At 35.7% G+C, this 17,635-nt stretch overlaps 1 protein-coding gene across 1 annotated transcript; it reads left to right on the forward strand.

Moving 5' to 3' along the window:
- Positions 1 to 5,300: 5,300 nt before the first annotated feature.
- On the forward strand, positions 5,301 to 16,800 carry noc (zinc finger protein no ocelli). The gene is made up of 2 exons (XM_081759640.1): positions 5,301 to 5,707; positions 14,676 to 16,800. Exons 1-2 carry the CDS (start codon positions 5,621 to 5,623, stop codon positions 16,017 to 16,019), a joined length of 1,431 nt encoding a protein of 476 aa, XP_081615766.1. The 5' UTR covers positions 5,301 to 5,620; the 3' UTR covers positions 16,020 to 16,800.
- Positions 16,801 to 17,635: the final 835 nt, after the last annotated feature.

Raw genomic sequence — 17,635 nt, forward strand, 5'->3', positions numbered from 1 at the left:
AGAGAATATAGAAATTTCATTTTAGTTCTATGCGTGCAAAACTCTTGTGGTACCTACAAAAGAAAAAAAGTCTTCATGTAGAATGAAGTATTGAAAAATGTTGTTAAGAGATCCAATCTATACCTGGAAACATTACACAAATATTTTACCCTAATACTCTGTCAATCAATCACATTCTGACTTAAATATGATAAAATCAATACCAAGGGTCTTGTTTACAAGTCTTGACATACATCAGCAAATCAAGGTTGGCAATTATACGTAAAGGCTCCAGATTGTCCGTCTTTGTTTACCTGAGGCATAAAGATGGAATTTTCTGTTTATCAATGACACCATCGGTTGTTACACTACAACAGGAATGTGAGTGCTGCATAGGATGTTTGCATTCTTAAAATATTTGTTTGATGAGAGTGCTAGCAATAGTAACACTAGAAATTCTGTGTAAGTTAAAGTTACTAGGTTACTCACAGAAAGTATTCACAGGACACGTATGTTTAGGATTCATATATAACTGTATACACGTGATATAAATAAAAGTAGAGTGAATTTTATAAATGAACTTTACATTGTATAGCGCACATATAATTTATCTCGTTTCTCTTAAGAAACATTACATTACTACATCCAATTAATAAGAAATATAGTACTGGAATATCACTTCTCGTAAGATCAGCAAATTCAAGCAGTGCCGAGTCTGGTGAGAGAAAAGATGAGTGGCCATTAGTACTTACCAGATTGTTGTTGACTTTGAGGCGTTCACCCAGCGTCGTGACGATAAATGGAGATTTTGTTAGGTTGAATAGAATTTATCGTCTGTTTCAGTAGCAAGGCTATGGGAAACGTGGACCTACAGCTTAACGTGGAATCAGAACCACACGAACTCTCACCGGGATTCGAACCCGAGTCTCCCACCAGGGACAAACATGAAATTACTTGAAAGAAAGAAGAGTATTTTCGCAACAGATGACCTATCGAGCCATACTATCGCAAACTGTATTTGTCATTAATTATGAGCAGGAAAACACATGGTTTGGGTCCTGGGAGTCCGGAACCCTTTCCCTGAAATTCCAACTTTTCTGTTAATTTATTCTAATTTTAGGAATGATTTTACAAATTTTAATATAATTTACCTTCATATTGAATTTGTACCCCTTCGAAAAGCTTTGGATCTTCTCTGTGAAATAAATTCCTGCGTACGTGCCTGGTTATGAATATGAACCACCAGATTTGCATATTTGTGTACCTTCCTCGTTTTGGTATTGTTTATCAGGATGTCTCACAATATTGTCTCCCCACTAATATAACTAGACGTCCAGTTTTAACCGGGACGGTCCCTTTTCTCAACCATTCTCTCGTTTTTTTTTTTTTTTTTTTTCGGATCCTCAAACGGAACGCCTAAATGCGGGTCCCGTTTTTAAGGAAAGATGAACAAAGCATGCCATAATTGCTACTCAAAATATAAAAGATCAGTGAAAATTCTACACTCTTTCGTTCAAATGACTGTGTGTAGAGCTAATAATTTGGCATAAACATTTAGTAGGAACTATTAGGTCGTGCTTGGAACTAACAATTATTGGTTATTAATTAAGGAATGCTGTGGTCTAATTTAAAAACCTGCTCGCTCCCAAAATGCAACCTGAGAATATTATACCTCTTCCCTCTTGCCCGCTCCCTCCTCCGATTCATATGCGTCCCGTTTTTGCAAGTTAAAATTTGGTTACTTTGCTCCCCAACCCAGCAAAAGAAACAAATGAAACAAATGATTATCTGTGTTATTTACTTTAACATTCTATGATTTCGCCTTATAACCTAATAGAAATCAAGTCTCACAGGAAACTGAATACCACAAGATGCTTCATACTTGAGACAAATATCCTATGTTTAAACTCCAGCCTAAAGCATACCTCGCAGAACACATGATTTACAAATGTACAGGCATCAAATCATCACGAATCTTGGTAACCAAAATGTCTTAAAATAAACAGTAGCATTTGTAGTTCAAAGCTCAAAAATATAGCATAGGCCTACTAGTTAAGACAATTCTTTAAAAATAAATGGGTATTGACATTTAAATATCCAATTTACACTGCTACAAATTAAATAAAACACACATTTAAAGTATCATTTTACATCATATGATACACTTTACCGGAGTTAGATAAGTGTATTCAATTTTACCGAGTTTCCTTGTGAGATAACTCACTTCTTTGGGCACAAATTGAGTTTGGTTCAAAATAATTGAGATTCTAGTGTTAAATTAGGTTAATTGTTTTCACACTCAGTTGTAGAAGTATTTTGTCTTGAAATGAAATGTTAGTCTGATACTTTGAAAGAATCTATCCATTCTACTTGAATAAGTAGTTCTCTTTGAGCTGTAGAGTGTGAATTTCTAGCAAGAATGAATTTGGATGTACAGACCATTTTAGTGAAAACAGAAAAGAAACACAACTTTGCGTAATCTTCTGACAATTCAAAAAGGAAATGTAATCACTCTACAGCGCAGAACATAAAAATTAATGAAAAGATTAGCTCTATTTGTGATTTTTTTTTTTTTTTTTTAATGGAATATTCACTCATTTGCTTTGCTTTCGCCTTACATTTACCTCTATTCCCTTTGTAGTTTCATATTTCCAGTTGAGTTTAGCTAAGTTAGTATTTGTGTTTTGCGTCTTATGGGGTTATGAAGACTATTAACGTGGACTCCGAGATACAATTGGGGCTTGAACTCAATCCAGTTGTCGGGTGAACAGATCATCATGCAAGATGGCACACACAGTACATATTGTTTCTCTCCACACTGCCTTGCCTCCAATAGAGCTGAAATGTAAGACTACGCCATCGAGCCCGGCTTTTATATCTCTAGTTATCGAACCCGGCACCACATCAATAAATAACACATTTAAAAAGTTATATATGTAGATTTCAATGTATTATGTGTGGTTGGTTGATTGATACTGGTAGTTTAATGGAAACAGTATTAAACTCTCAATAATCAGTCAAATCTACCTTACATAATACATTGAAATTAATTTATATAAAACTTTACGTGTTATCTTTTTGGCGCGTGTATGATTTTTTATGTATTCACATTTGAATGCATTGTACTCTTTTCTCATTTAAAAATAATTTCAGAAATATATTAACCAGTAACTTTTTTTCTACGAAGATGAGCTCATGGGAAGCTTAACTCACGAAAATGAGCGTAACTTGAGCTTTGTTTCTTTTTCAAATTCTGAAATATGGTGCGTCTTGTTTAAAGAGTAAATTTATATATAATCCTGTACTTTATAGTCCAAATAGAGTTTTTGTTATGATTACAGTAACGTGTAGCTCTGAGTAGAACTCAACTAAAAAAAAAAAAAAAAAAAAAAAAAAAAAAAAAAAAAAAAAAAAAAAAAAAGTGAATCATAATTTCAGCCTATATCTCATTAATCGTACTATGTAGTGTCGTCTTGCTAGTGTCATAATAAAGGCCTTCATGAGGGCATACTTCAATATCAGTCAAACCTTCATAAATGGCGTTCATCTCGTTCAACATCAATTTGTCAGGTTGAGCATTCACACCGACACATATCATTTTATTCTATTCACTAAAATGTATCGATTGGTATATACACATTAATCTTTGGACTTCTTTGTTAAATACTAATAATATTGTAGAATTTTATAAATTTGATTTTTAATTAGTATCGTCAAATTTTCAACCTTTAAACAAGTGTTTCTGAAATTTTTTCGAAGTAAGAACAACTTTCATTAGAATGTTCTACAGGCCACAATGCTCTTGCTCCTTTGAGCACAGATCTATTCATTAAAAATTGTATTAATTACAGTTCTCTTAATTTTGTGTTAGTATTAATAAAAGAAAATATATGTATATATATATTAGTTTCTTTAAATAATTGATAGCTATTAATGTAAATTTCATGAAATGTCAGTTCTGGGGAGGAAGTAAAAGACTTTTCTTATATAGTTTCCACACTCTGAAATTCTCAACTATAGTTTGTGATAGGAAATTAACATGAATTTTATTCTTTCCGTCTTTTATGGACTAATGTTCAATCTAATAGGGCCAAAAGGGAAGACCTCGAGGACCATAGTATGCGAAACACTATTTTAAACTATAATCGTGATTATTTCAATAGTTGAAACAAAAAATAAAATAACGTAAGACATAAATGCTCGTTCAATTTCTTTACTTAATTTTTCTAGAGAAATACGTACATTGATTATTGAATTTTTGTAAGAATTTTATGTGCTTGATTCCGTATTCTAAGTATCAGCTGGAATCAATTTACAACATGAATATGCATGCCTCTGAAAGCAAACATATAAAAGACCTTACGATCTACTCTGTGTGCATTTCGGAAGAAAGATTCTGCTGATGAGAGCGAGTGAGACGATTGTGGGACGGAGGTAAATTAGCCAAATGCGAACATTAACCAAAGGACCCCCTCGGACTCTTCTCATTTCCGGAACAGCAAGGCGCCTCTCCGCTGTCTGCTTATCACAAAACAACAGCGTTGCCAGGGACATATACTTAAGACAGGCTGTATATAGGATATAGTCTTTTCTATGCGGTTGGTAAGGACATTAAGGAATGAAAAGCATGCTGTCATACTGAACGAGACAATCCCTTTTCATTTCATAACTGAAAGTAATAATTTCTTTCTGTTTCATTATTTCACACTTCCTCCTAGTGAGTGTGATGCTGTGTGTTATTTCGTTGTTTACCTCCCCTTATGCTCTTCGAAATTTAACACCCTGTAGGAATGCTTTTGAGGAAGACAAATAGAGACCCATAAAAAGAGAAGAACTTATTCAATATGTTCCAAATGCAGGGAGGGAGAAAAGTAAAAAAATAGTTTTCAGAACGTTTGACAACATCGCTACCTGCCATAATAAATACTAGCCATGTTCTTTTGACAGCATAACACGATCTGTAGTGAAAAGTTCCCATCATCCATTTTGCTCTTGTATCCCCCCTTCCCTTCCCGCATGGCTACCCTAATTTCCTCTTACTCAAAAGACTGTAGTAGTTGTAGGCTTTGGCGGTCACATGTCATCTATCAAACACCGATCTCAATGCCTCCACACATCTTGTTCCCCTGAAGGCTACTGATTAAGTCCAATAAGGGGGAAGGGCCCAGTCGGCACAGCTTCAAAGCCGCGGCTGTCAACGTCACTAGCGCCATGGGTGGTAGGAACTGACGGCAGAAACGCAAGGTATTAGCGCTGCGTCATCGAGTTAGGAGTGGGGAGGATTGAGGGAGGGGAAACTTCTAAGTGAAAGCAGAGGGCGCTAGCAGGCAACGGTTGGAGAAACGGAGCGCTTCAGTTCGAGCTAGAGCAGGACGGAGAGAGCATCTGTGTGTGGAAAATTGATAAAGAGTTATTGTCTGTTCTTGCTTAGCAGACACCGCAAGTTTCCAAATATTCATCCAGTGTATTGGAGTTGTGATTTCAAGTGATTTATTAACAGTTATTGGAATTCGCATCAGTTTTGAATTGTTTTTGGCTAGTATAAAGTGTCAGCAGCAGAAAGAAGTGCGTTGTTCGTATTTCTTCAGGACATAAGACTTTGAAGACGTGAACGCTAACTTTTATTTGAGATCCAATCCAAATGGTGGTGCTGGAAGGTGGGGGAATGTTGACTTCAGGAAGCAACCAGTATTTGCAGCCCGATTATTTGTCGCCGCTGCCAACTACGGTAAGTTACTGTTTCTTTATTTTAATAAATATATAAACAAAAGCAAGCAGACAGCAGATGTAGTGCGTGCGGAAACAAACCAATGCTGTTAGCGCACAAAGTTCGAACGAATATTTTTTTTATTTTATTTTTATTTATTTATTTATTTATTTTTTTTTTTTTTGAGCTGATGCTAAAAAGTAAAATTCTGACGTTGAATATACAACACTACAATGCTTTATTTTTTCTTTACTTCTGAGTGCCAATGTGAGATGCGTTTTTTTTTTTCCAGTGCCTTTCAAATGACAGTATTAACGAGTATTTCAGCTTGACGAGAAAATAAAAATATCTTATTGGGAGTTGGATGTTATTGAAACTGAAATAAACACGTAAAAATAAGCGTTATGTTAGTATTTAGTGAGCTTTGAGGAAACAAGATAGTGAGCTCGGGTGCAAGATTTTTTGTAAAGTCTTCAGACAAGCTAACGAACTAAATAGAAGAAGAAAAAATATCTTAAAAAATAATTCTGAAGTTGTTTTCTCTTTATTTCTTTTTATTCACTTGTAAGCCTTTTAAGTAGACTTACCAAGATCACTAATATTTCATAATACGCACTAATTGCTATTTTAGAAGTAAATAAATGTATCGTATTTCGAATTAAGAAGTAACGTTGAAAAAATGAAGGAACTTTTTTTTTTTTTGTCAAGATTGTTATTTACAATTGACGTAGCCAATAGTTTTAATGGAGATTTTGTTCAGTTAATTTGCTTTTATAGATTTACTATGCAATATTCAATAACGGCGATTTTGTTTCGCTATTTATCGGTAATCAGGACAGTATTATCAGCTGTGCATGTATTTATTCATGTAAGTCAAAACGCTGAAAGACTTGAGATTTCTTTTGAAAAAGGGAAAACAACATAAAATTCCTTTTTACATTTTCAGAGTATAGTATGAACATGATTGATTCAACCAGTTGTCGAAAATGAGATTACTTTAAACCGCATTTTCAGTTCCTTGATTTTTGTCCTCTCTTCTCACGCACACTTAGTGCCGAGTTGTCAGATACTTGTTGACCCGGTGAGAACAGTGTCGATCGCCGTGTAAATCGGGCGGGCGGGCTCCCTAGTTCCGTTCCGGAGCAGCGACATGCGTATAGAGAAGAGGAAAACGGTTCGGTTTTTAAAGAAGACGCGACGAGCTTTTCCGATCTAACTGACAAGCGTTTCATAAAAGAACAAATCAATAGTAGATTCAGAAGCTCATCTCAGGGGAAATGTGGGGTATTTTCCTCATTTCGATTATTCTCTCTCACGTTCTTTATTATTTTTACAAATGAGACATTGAGTCAGTTTTCGGCTTGCTTTTTCGTTTATGCCTATCCTTCATATCAACTTCAATCTTTCTTTTTCTTTCCTTGGTGTACTTAGATAAGCATACAATGCGATTTCTTGTTTATTTCTGTGTTCTACGTACAAAAGCGTTCTTAAGTTGCAGTGCAATTATTTTTTTTTCTTACCGCAGCACTTGCGCATTTACAAGTATAATATTTTCTTGTATTGGTAAAAAAAAAAAAAAAAAAAAAAAAAAGGAAGAAGGGAACAGCTGGTTAATTGGATAAGGGTGTTTGTTTTTCTGCTCTCCTAAAAAATTGAATTGCTAGTTTATATGTTTCGGTTACTAAGAGGGAAGCCGAATGTTAAGTTAGTGCGCGTACTTAGCATATTCACGGAACAATTTTGTTATTCACCTTAATACTTTCCAATGTGTTTATTGAAGTTTAGGAAATCTTTCTCAGCACCGAGGCTATATAAAATGTAGACTTGCAGGAGGGTGGAATCCAAACCATCGTAATGCGTTCATATGCTATATTACGTAAATCGATCCGGCCGGAACCCCACGCAACCGAGTAGCACGCGCTAGCCAGTAGAGTTGCGAAAGCGCATGCCTCTTTTTCCTTGTGGTTATAGAAATAATGTAGACGAAGGATGGTATCTTGTTGATGAAACTCTTGGATTCGAACTGTTGCTTTTTGATCTCAGCTGGCATTGTTAATGATACAAATACAGGCACATTTTATCATATGTAACCACATTTTTTATTTCATTATTATTATTTTATTTCTTTTATATCCGGGTTCCATTCCCGGGAGGAACTCATGTAGTTCGGGTTCTACGTTAAATTGTAGGTCTACGTCTCATATAGCCTCGCCGCTGAAAGCGACCTAAATCAAAAGTCAAATCAAAATTAAGGTCTTTTATATTTTTGAGCTCGTTAGCCACTAAGACTTTTGTGGTCAGACTTATTCTTACAATGCGAAGAATTCTGCTCGGATTCCCTTGCGGAAACGCATTGATCGTAAATTTAAGGAGTGTCTATAATACTCAATCACAAACAGCTTGCCCTTGTTAGGTTGACAGTACTAATGAGAAAATCAATATTTGAATCAGGCAACGAGAGAACAAGAAGAAAAACTATTAATTTATTGCTTTGACCTCAACGGATAAATAGGCCTAAATGTTTACTTTGTCTTTGTTTGATTACTATAATTTATTCCTTCTTCACGTACAATTAAAAAGGAAAAAAACATTAATTATATTGCATTCTTGTGCTTCTCTGCTTGCTTTTGATATGTTTTATTAATTATTTATTCATACTATGTTGATCATATGTTGAAATTGTAAACATCCATTAAAAAATAATATTTGTGCAACTGTTTTGAGTCAGTGCCTGACGGGCCCGTAGTTGTCTGATGATGAATCTTAGTCTACTTATTTTTTTCTTCATAATACAACAGACCGGTAGCCAGCCCAAAAATGTAGGGGGGGGGGGCGACCAACTATGTTATAGTTCATCACCATATTATTGTTGATTTGCAAGCCTACCGTGAAAATTTTAGGAGGGCTAGCAAAAATTTAGGGGTCCCGGCCCTCCCTAGACCCCCCTGGTTACGGACCTGCAATACAATAAGTTCTAGACTTAAACAGGGTGTGTTGTCATGTTTCGAACTTTCTCCCTAATGATTGTTGCGCTGGTGACATGATGACATCCAGTTTAGTGGATGTTTACATTTTTTTTTTTTTTTTTTTTTTGTGTATGTGTAACAATTATGTAATGCAAGGAGCAAATTCTTTCTAAAACAAAATTGTACCCTGATCAAAATAAATAGATAATAAAAATAGTTAAAAATGTTGGGATGTAGTATGGGCAGGAAGTTACATGAAATTGTACACATGCCGTTACGTAGCTGTTGTTAGGTAAATATTATGTATAATGTTAAGATGAAATCGAATCGCTAGATTATGAAGAAGTAATTAATGTACGTGTGAGTTGAGATTAATATATTTAGTTAGGAGCCGTAGCGATTGTGTATCCACAAAATAATTGTTGGATAGATCTTGTGAAAAAGTGTATACCATAAACAGGTATAGAAATAAAGTAAGCATTTCTACGAAAAGGTGTTACTGATTTGGGCAGGTCTATAGAATTACAGTAGACACAATTGAGGTGTGTTTATATTCTTTTAGGAAGAATATAGAATTTTACATTGGCGCAGTCGTTCATTGAAGTTACGCTCTGATTAATCATGTTTACCATTCCAAGCTTTCCGATTTTTAATGTGGAAACTGATCGCCTCCAATCTTATTTGGAACGCTTTGAGTTTATGTGCATAGCAGCACAAATACCAGAAGAACGAAAGGTTGCAACATTATTTACAGTAATGGGAACAGAAGCTTATGATCAACTATGTAACATTTGCTGGCCAGATTCTCCATCAGCAAAATCTTATGAAGACATCAAGATCGTGATGAAAAAATATTACGCTGCAAAAGTAAATATAATTTCGGAAAGATATCAATTTCACATCATGCGACAGAAGCCTTACCAGTCAATTTCATCTTTTGTATTGGATTTAAAAAAACAGTCAACCTTCTGTGAATATACCTGTTGTTTGGACGAAAATTTGAGGGATCAATTTGTTTTGGGGATTGCGGATGAATCAATTCGTAGAAAATTACTCAATACACGAGATCTAACATTCAGCAAAGCAACAGAAATAGCATTAGCAATGGAAAGTACCGAACAACAACTTCGGCTTTATAAGACATCTGAAAAAAGTGAATTAAACGCTGTCCAATCGTCAAGGGTCCATCAAAAGGACAGTACATCAACATCACATAGCTCTTCGTCATCTCCTGCTCAGGCTTCACCAAAGTCAAAGAGTAATTGCCGATATTGTTCGATGCAGCATAAAAGAGGTCGTTGTCCGGCATGGGGAAAGATTTGTTTACGTTGTGGACGGAAAAATCATTTTGCTTTGACGTGTAAATATGATTCGTTTGTGTCTTAAGAATCAGAACGTCAAACACAAGGTTTAGTTAATTCTGGGTATCAAGAGCCTGCAATCTGTGATCAACATGAAGCCCAAGAATTAAGTAATTTGGCAAACATTCTACGGCTTGATACAATCTGGGTGGAAACTCCAAATGCAGATATGGCAGGAACAGACCCAACTTCGGCTTCGGATATGTTACCAGCAATTGCAGACAGTACAAGTAGCGATATGGAACAGCCACAGATTAACGAACATACATTAAGTACTTCTGTAGATTCTGTGACGGACGAAGAAATGGGATTGAAAAGCAATTCAATGTCAAATGATGAAATCCAAAAACCAATACATATTGTACAGCGTAAAAGACGCATGAGAAACAAAAGAGCATCATCACACCGGCAACTAAAATCAGCTACTGGTACCGAAACAGAAAATGCAAATAAAAAAAGTGTAGAAAAGAAGTCGACAGATAGCATGGCTAGCAATTCAAATGGTGAAGATCCTTTGCATAAACTGTCAACTGATCGAAATAATTTGTTAGTTGCGGTAGTTGAGAAACTAGAGAAAGTAGAGACACAGATTGATGAGCTGAGAACCTGGTGCAAAGCACCGAAGAAGAAAGACAAGCGAGATTGACAATTGAGACTGTATTCATGATTAATTGTTGTAATGAAAAAAAAAAAAATACTAATTGTATTTAATGTTGTTTTTTAGTGGCGGCGGTTTTTTAGGTAACAGGGGGAGAGTGTTGGGATGTAGTATGGGCAGGAAGTTACATGAAATTGTACACATGCCGTTACGTAGCTGTTGTTAGGTAAATATTATGTATAATGTTAAGATGAAATCGAATCGCTAGATTATGAAGAAGTAATTAATGTACGTGTGAGTTGAGATTAATATATTTAGTTAGGAGCCGTAGCGATTGTGTATCCACAAAATAATTGTTGGATAGATCTTGTGAAAAAGTGTATACCATAAACAGGTATAGAAATAAAGTAAGCATTTCTACGAAAAGGTGTTACTGATTTGGGCAGGTCTATAGAATTACAGTAGACACAATTGAGGTGTGTTTATATTCTTTTAGGAAGAATATAGAATTTTACAAAAAAGATATTTGAAGCTTTTATGTGCTAAGGTTCTGTATAATTCATCGTTTATAGCCCGCAGTAATTTTTTCTTTATGTGGTGTTGCATGTAATATTTTTTGTCCAGTTTGTTTCTTAAATTTGATTATTAAATATTAAGATTAGGTAACAATTTAGTTTTCGAAAAGCAAGGGCAATTTAAATACAGGGTGAGTTAAAAATGATGGCCCCGATTTCAGAAATGTATTCCATGAGATCTAATAAACATAACTTTATTGTTAGACATCTGCTAAGAAAGATAAATTTTCTTCAAACATGTCACGAGTGTTGTATGTGAGCTCTTTTCGCCTAACACGGCCCACATTAAGCCGATAGTCTTATCTCCTAACCAAGCATTTTGTCGTGTGTTGCGGTCAATATAAGCAATTTATTTCACGCTTGCTACTGACACTTAGCGGTAGAAAGTGGAAACTAAACTTTGTAAGTTAACATTTCGAAGCGCGTGAACTCACAATAACATAGATTCCACAGTAGATTTCTGATATCGGGTCTATCATTTTGACTTACCCTGTGGATTTGAAGAAGAAATCAGTAAAATCAAACCATTAAACTTGGCATTTTAAATAAGAAAATAGAAAAACTAAACCCCATACCAACCAATCGACTGAAAAGAAAGGGACATTTTAACTTGAACAAGAAGGAATTAGCAAGTCAGATCATTAAAATTCACGTTCATTTCACAGAAAACAAAAATTATTTCTCATGGGCTAAATAATAAGAGGCATGTAGGTATTAAATGCCGTTAAGAATCAGCCTTTCAAAGGTGATGCATGCGGTACGTCAGTATGACTGAAATATTATCTAAAAGAAAGTTATAAACAATAAGATAATTATCATTTGTTATTTCAGTAGTTGATTTTTTTTTTAACACGAGGATTGTAAGAGACAACTCGCTGCTTAAAGTGAGATCTGATCTGTATACGAACTATAAGAAAATTACTACCTTTGGTGATGAGCGGCCACATGTGGAAAAAATGAAATATTGTAGTTTTACGTCCCACGCTTATGCCGGCTAGGCTAAAAGAGATGGTGATGATTAGAAATAAATGAAATGGTGGAATAAATAGAGGAAACGGAAGAACTCCGAGAAAACCCACGAACATAGTGTTTGGCCACCACAAAGGCCACCTGGGACAAGCTGGGATCGAACCAGGAACTCCAAACACTCCCAGAGGTGAACGCGCTACTACTGAGGCCACATGTAAAGTTTAGATCATGAACAGTGCTATTCCGTAAAGGTTACAGAAAGATGTAATGCTTCAGGAATAATTCAACATGTACAGCATTGGTTTGAATATTGTAGTGAGGCCTGTTTGAGATTCTTGCAACATAAAGAATAATATTTGTCCTAATAGGTGGATGGTTAGTGTTCGAGTTTTGCAGTCGTGAGGTCCCAGGTTCGAATCTCGAAGCTGCTAACACAATTGATATATTAGTTTTTTCTTCTTCTCATTTTTCCATCGGGCGAACGGAGGTTGGTGGCTTTTAATATATTAAAGACCTGGACATAATAAAATTGTATTTACTGTATCTAGATTTTTTTTTTTTTTTTGTAAAAATAATAAATAGCTGCCTGTTTTCATAAGCTGGGCGGCCAATTTTCAGATTTTACTAAATAATGCACTTAAAATATTTAACGGTGGTGTGCTTGCGCCTTCTTGCCTGTTGATTTAAATGAAATATTTTTTTGTACATGAAATTTAATTTTTATTTTATTTTACTGGTTTCTTCTTCAAAATACCCACGGTTTCGTGAAAATCAAATTTTACTATGCGTAATTTTAATATTCAACGATCAAATTCGGTGTAAATAACATTTTACTTTATATACAGTATAATGTAAATTCATTTTGAAAAAGTACAGTGACAGTGACTTCAAGGAGAAATCAGTAAAATCACACGATTAAGATTACAATTTATTTCGAAGACAGCAGAAAGTAATTACCTCATATAAGACAATAGCCAAACAGTAAAGGTTGGGTGTAGATTCTCAGCATCACTAAACAGTGTTGTACTGATGGGCAATGGGATAGCAAGAGGGAAAGAAATGGGATGGCCGGTTCCCCTGTTGTATATTCTCCTGCCTTCGAAAATGTCTAGAATTTGTATTTTTGGTGTATATCAATAGTTGGAATACATAATAAAATTTTAAAACTGACGAAAATTAAGAGTGGGAAAATAAGTATATATACCATACGCTACATGTAGATGTAGCATTTAGACTGACCTGACGCAGCTTTCAGAATGTATATCAGTCGTGCAACTCTTATGTGACGTATTTTCTAAAATATTAGAATTGAGTAGCGTATAGAATTTTAGATAATTTTCGGATATTACATGCGAAAGAGCCATTAACATTTTTTCTGAAAAAATCTAAAGGCAGGCGTTAAATATATAGCCTATTTTATTACGTAAATATCGCGCTGTTCTTACTGAGAATTGAGTTTTTTTTTTTTTTTTTCATTCTGATTAAGTCGGTTTCTAATTTGCTTGACTATGATTATAGGCTGTACATCGTGGAGCAATAGAGATTCAGTTGTTTTGGGAACCTAATAGTGGGTGTTGTAAGAACGCCAGTCTTTTAGTATTAGTTCGTTGGGTTAGAATTCCAATATTTTCAATATTCCAATATTCATACTGTTACCGTTATCAGTTGTGTTCGTTCGATTGCTTTTGTTTGGTCACCAACGAGGCTGCATGGGACGAGGCCTACGGTTTAAAGTGGGATCTGAATAACTAGTCCGTTCTATGCTGTCGAATCGGCAATCGATGCTTCGGTAATCGAACCCAAGTCTCCGTGGATCATATATATAAGCAAGTTATTGGACCAATTTCCGCACAGTTAAATTACGGCTTTTATTACAAATTGTTAAAAAGTTATATTCTGTGCTTCCCTTGTTTTATTTGTATTTTATATATTACTATTACGAATTACTAGGAATGGGTTATTTATTCAATTTCATGTAAGAGAACACGTGATTTGATTTAGAATTTAGCGCCCCTTTCAGCAGCGAGACAATATGAGACGTGGACATAACGAACTACATGAGCTCTTGCTAGAAGTTGATCTCGTGTCTCCCGTGCGAAAGGCACATAGGGTAACCGTTTCATTTTTTTTCCTACTTGCTTTTTGTATTATCACTGATTAAAAAAGAAAATTTAGATGACAGATGATGTAATTCTTCCTACACCGAACTTAAACCAAAATAATAAATGTACTGTATTGCAGAATAATCTAGGCTGGTTTTAGAAAAGATAATTGAACATATAAAGAACTATCAACCATAGTTTTTCAAATAACCGCATTTCTTTACAGAATATAGAAATTATATTGATATTATACGAACGCTTGCTGAATCAGAATGTTACCTTTATTTGGATAATTTTAGTTGACAAATAGCAAATTAATGCATTTCTTGCAGTAACAAAAAGAAAATGGTTAAACTTTAGATTTACTTTGTATCTTCTGAAATGTTAATGAGGTTTTCTCTCTTCTTTTTCATTTCAGTTGGACGCCAAGAAGAGTCCTCTGGCATTGCTAGCCCAGACTTGTAGCCAAATAGGAGCCGATTCTCCGAATGCGAAGCCTCTTATCCCACCCATTGAGAAGCCCAAAAAAGATGTTGAAAAGGCAGACAAAACTCCTGTAAGTACTAGTAGCTACACAAGTACTTCAGACAAGCTGGCCTTCAAACCTTACGAAAACACTACGACGACTAAAAAGGAGGATCGTCCACCATCCAAAACCAGTCATATTACTACTATTGATGATGATAAAAGACCAGGCACAAAAACCCCGAGTACAAAGTCTGTGTCACCACCAAACGCATCCGCGAATCCTTCTACACCAAGTGGTGACGGTCGCAAGTCATCTGACAATGCAGCTGGGAAATCAGAATCACCATCCGGAGGAGGTGCCAGCCCAATCATCCGCCCAGGTTTGGAAGTTCTTCAGGGACACCCCAAGGACTTGCCACTAGGAACCTACAAACCTGGAAGTCTTCTCTCAGGCGCTGGTTTAGGTGTTGCTGGTTTAAATTCGCTAAGTTCCCTATGCTCAGGTTGTCCACCAGGACTTGACCCTGCAACAAACCCTGCATTTAGGCCATCTTTTCCATCACTTTCAGCGCATGGAATGGTTGGCTATCCTCCATCATCTCTTTCTTCAGCCGCAGGACCTTATGTCAGTTATGCGCGTGTGAAAACTGCAAGCGGTGGTGAAGCGCTAGTGCCAGTGTGTAAGGACCCCTACTGTACCGGATGCCAGTTTAGTCTCCATAATGCTCAACTTCTAGCCGGAGCGACGTGTCCGAGTGGGTGTACTCAGTGTGATCATCAGAAGTTCGGTTTAGCAGCTGCAGCTGCGGCCGCAGCAAGTTTATCACTAGTTCCTGGTATTCCACCAGGCCCTGCATCAGCAGCGGCATTGTCATATTCACAATTAAGCGCTGCGGGAAGGCCGTACGTTTGTAATTGGATTGCTGGGGACTCGTATTGCGGAAAACGATTTACGACATCAGACGAACTCCTACAACATTTGAGAACTCACACCAATCTCTCTGCCACTGGGGACAACCCAGCTTCAACATTTTCTCTGCTCAACCCGGCTGCTCATCCGCATCTTCTGTCTGGTCCGGCGGCTGCTGCTTTGCATCGAGCGTACCCGAATCCTCCACTTAGTCCACTTTCAGCTGCACGCTATCATCCGTACTCCAAGCCAGGACTCCCACCATCTCTTGCGGGAAGTCCATTTAGTGCATTCAATCCAGCTGCAGCGACTTTGGGTCCTTATTATTGCTCACCGTATTCAATATATGGACAGAGGATAGGAGCTGCTGCTGTTCATCCATAGAAAAACTACAAAACTTAAGAGATAGGTGTGTGTGCGTGAGTGTATGTGTGAAAGTGAAATAAAAAGAGTTGTTTGGTCCAATCCAGAACCGTTTCAAAAGAAATTTAGTCTATGAAATGCTCGGTAAGAACTCTTTTTGAAGAGATACTCAAATGAATTACTGTGTATTTCCTTTTCAATTATTTATTTTCCAAATAAGCGTTCGAGACTGTTCGTCTTACACCCAACTACTTAGCAATGAGTAAGTAACATATTCTACATAGACGGACTTTTAAAACAAATGCAAAATATTCATGTATAGAGGTAATTTCAGTTTTTAATATCTTACAAAACAATGCTGTGATATCCCTTGTATAAGTGTTATTACGTGATGAAAGAAAGAAAAAAAATTAAGAACTGAAAAAACCAAACGTCCAGCACAATATATAGTATTCATTCAGTACAAGTTAATTTTATTTTTTAAATGTGAAAGTTTTTTTTTCTTTTTTTTTCCTGTTTCATTTACATTACTATATGGCTAATGTTTATCAGCGTTTTTCAGAGTATCGTTCGATCACTGAAACATAAATCGTAAAACAGTAAAGAAATTTAATTTCATTCTTTGTTTTTTCCTCACCTTTTGTGAACAACAAAACAAAAATATGCTTTCCTCGTAATGTTTGTACCAAATGAAGTGCATAATTACGCCTATGCATTCTTGTATATATAATGTATATAATGTTGAGTTTCGATATTGCTTTAATAAAATTGTTGTTTGTAGCAGTAAATGTTTTATTGATCTAAACCTTTTTTATTATTGTGATCTTTTTGAAATCAATTCAAGTAGCATGGTTACTTGTAAAATGGGGAAAGAGGGAGAGTTCACCTCTCCTGAGTTTTCGAAGGGGATGGGAGCAGTTTTTCAGAATTTTTGTATATGTCAAAACCTTGTATTTCATATTCAGTGCACAAGAGAATTAAGTCCACTTTGCACATTGTGGAAATGTTTCATAAGATCTCTTTCTGAAGCTTCTTTTAGAGCTTAAAAGATTCATGTCCAGATGTACGTAGCTCTAATGGTGTGAAGACAGTGTTAGTTTTTCAACATACGTATCGTACAAACTTTTGTAATTGGGCTTATTTCTCCTGTGCTCTGAACGCACCCTGTTCTCTTACACACTGTATTATTATTTTTTTTAAAAAAAAAAAGAAATAAACACAAACACTTGCGGAAATACGTCATTTTTAACTTGTCCATACTGACACAAGCACAGCCGCTAAACAAACTATAATATCTAATATTATTCATATTATGACGTATTTCCGCCAGTGTTTGTCGGTTTTTGTTCCTGCTGGATTCGTAAGTTGTGACCTGCATATGGAACTTAAACAATGATTGTTTTGCATTGATTTATGAATATTATAATGAAAGAAATAAATGCAAATTTTTGCTTGTTTCTCGACGACGAACGTTAAAAAGAAAATAGTTGAAACGTAAGTGAGGGAAGGAAACTTATTTACATGAAAATAAAGTGAATATACCCCAGTCTATGCTTTCTTTGTCAGATGTATTGTTTGGACCCGAGAATTCAGATCCTTGTATAATACTTAGACTGGGAATGGAAGTGACGAAATTG

Source organism: Thermobia domestica, chromosome 5 (genome assembly GCF_964235325.1).
Source record: "Thermobia domestica chromosome 5, izTheDome1.hap1.1, whole genome shotgun sequence".
NCBI lineage: Eukaryota > Metazoa > Arthropoda > Insecta > Zygentoma > Lepismatidae > Thermobia > Thermobia domestica.

Excerpts from the sequence above, each read along its gene's own strand:
- noc (XM_081759640.1), top strand. The coding sequence starts at position 5,621 with ATGGTGGTGCTGGAAGGTGGGGGAATGTTGACTTCAGGAAGCAACCAG. Across the intron at positions 5,708-14,675 it reads TGTCGCCGCTGCCAACTACG|TTGGACGCCAAGAAGAGTCC; the intron begins GTAAGTTACTGT and ends TTTTCATTTCAG.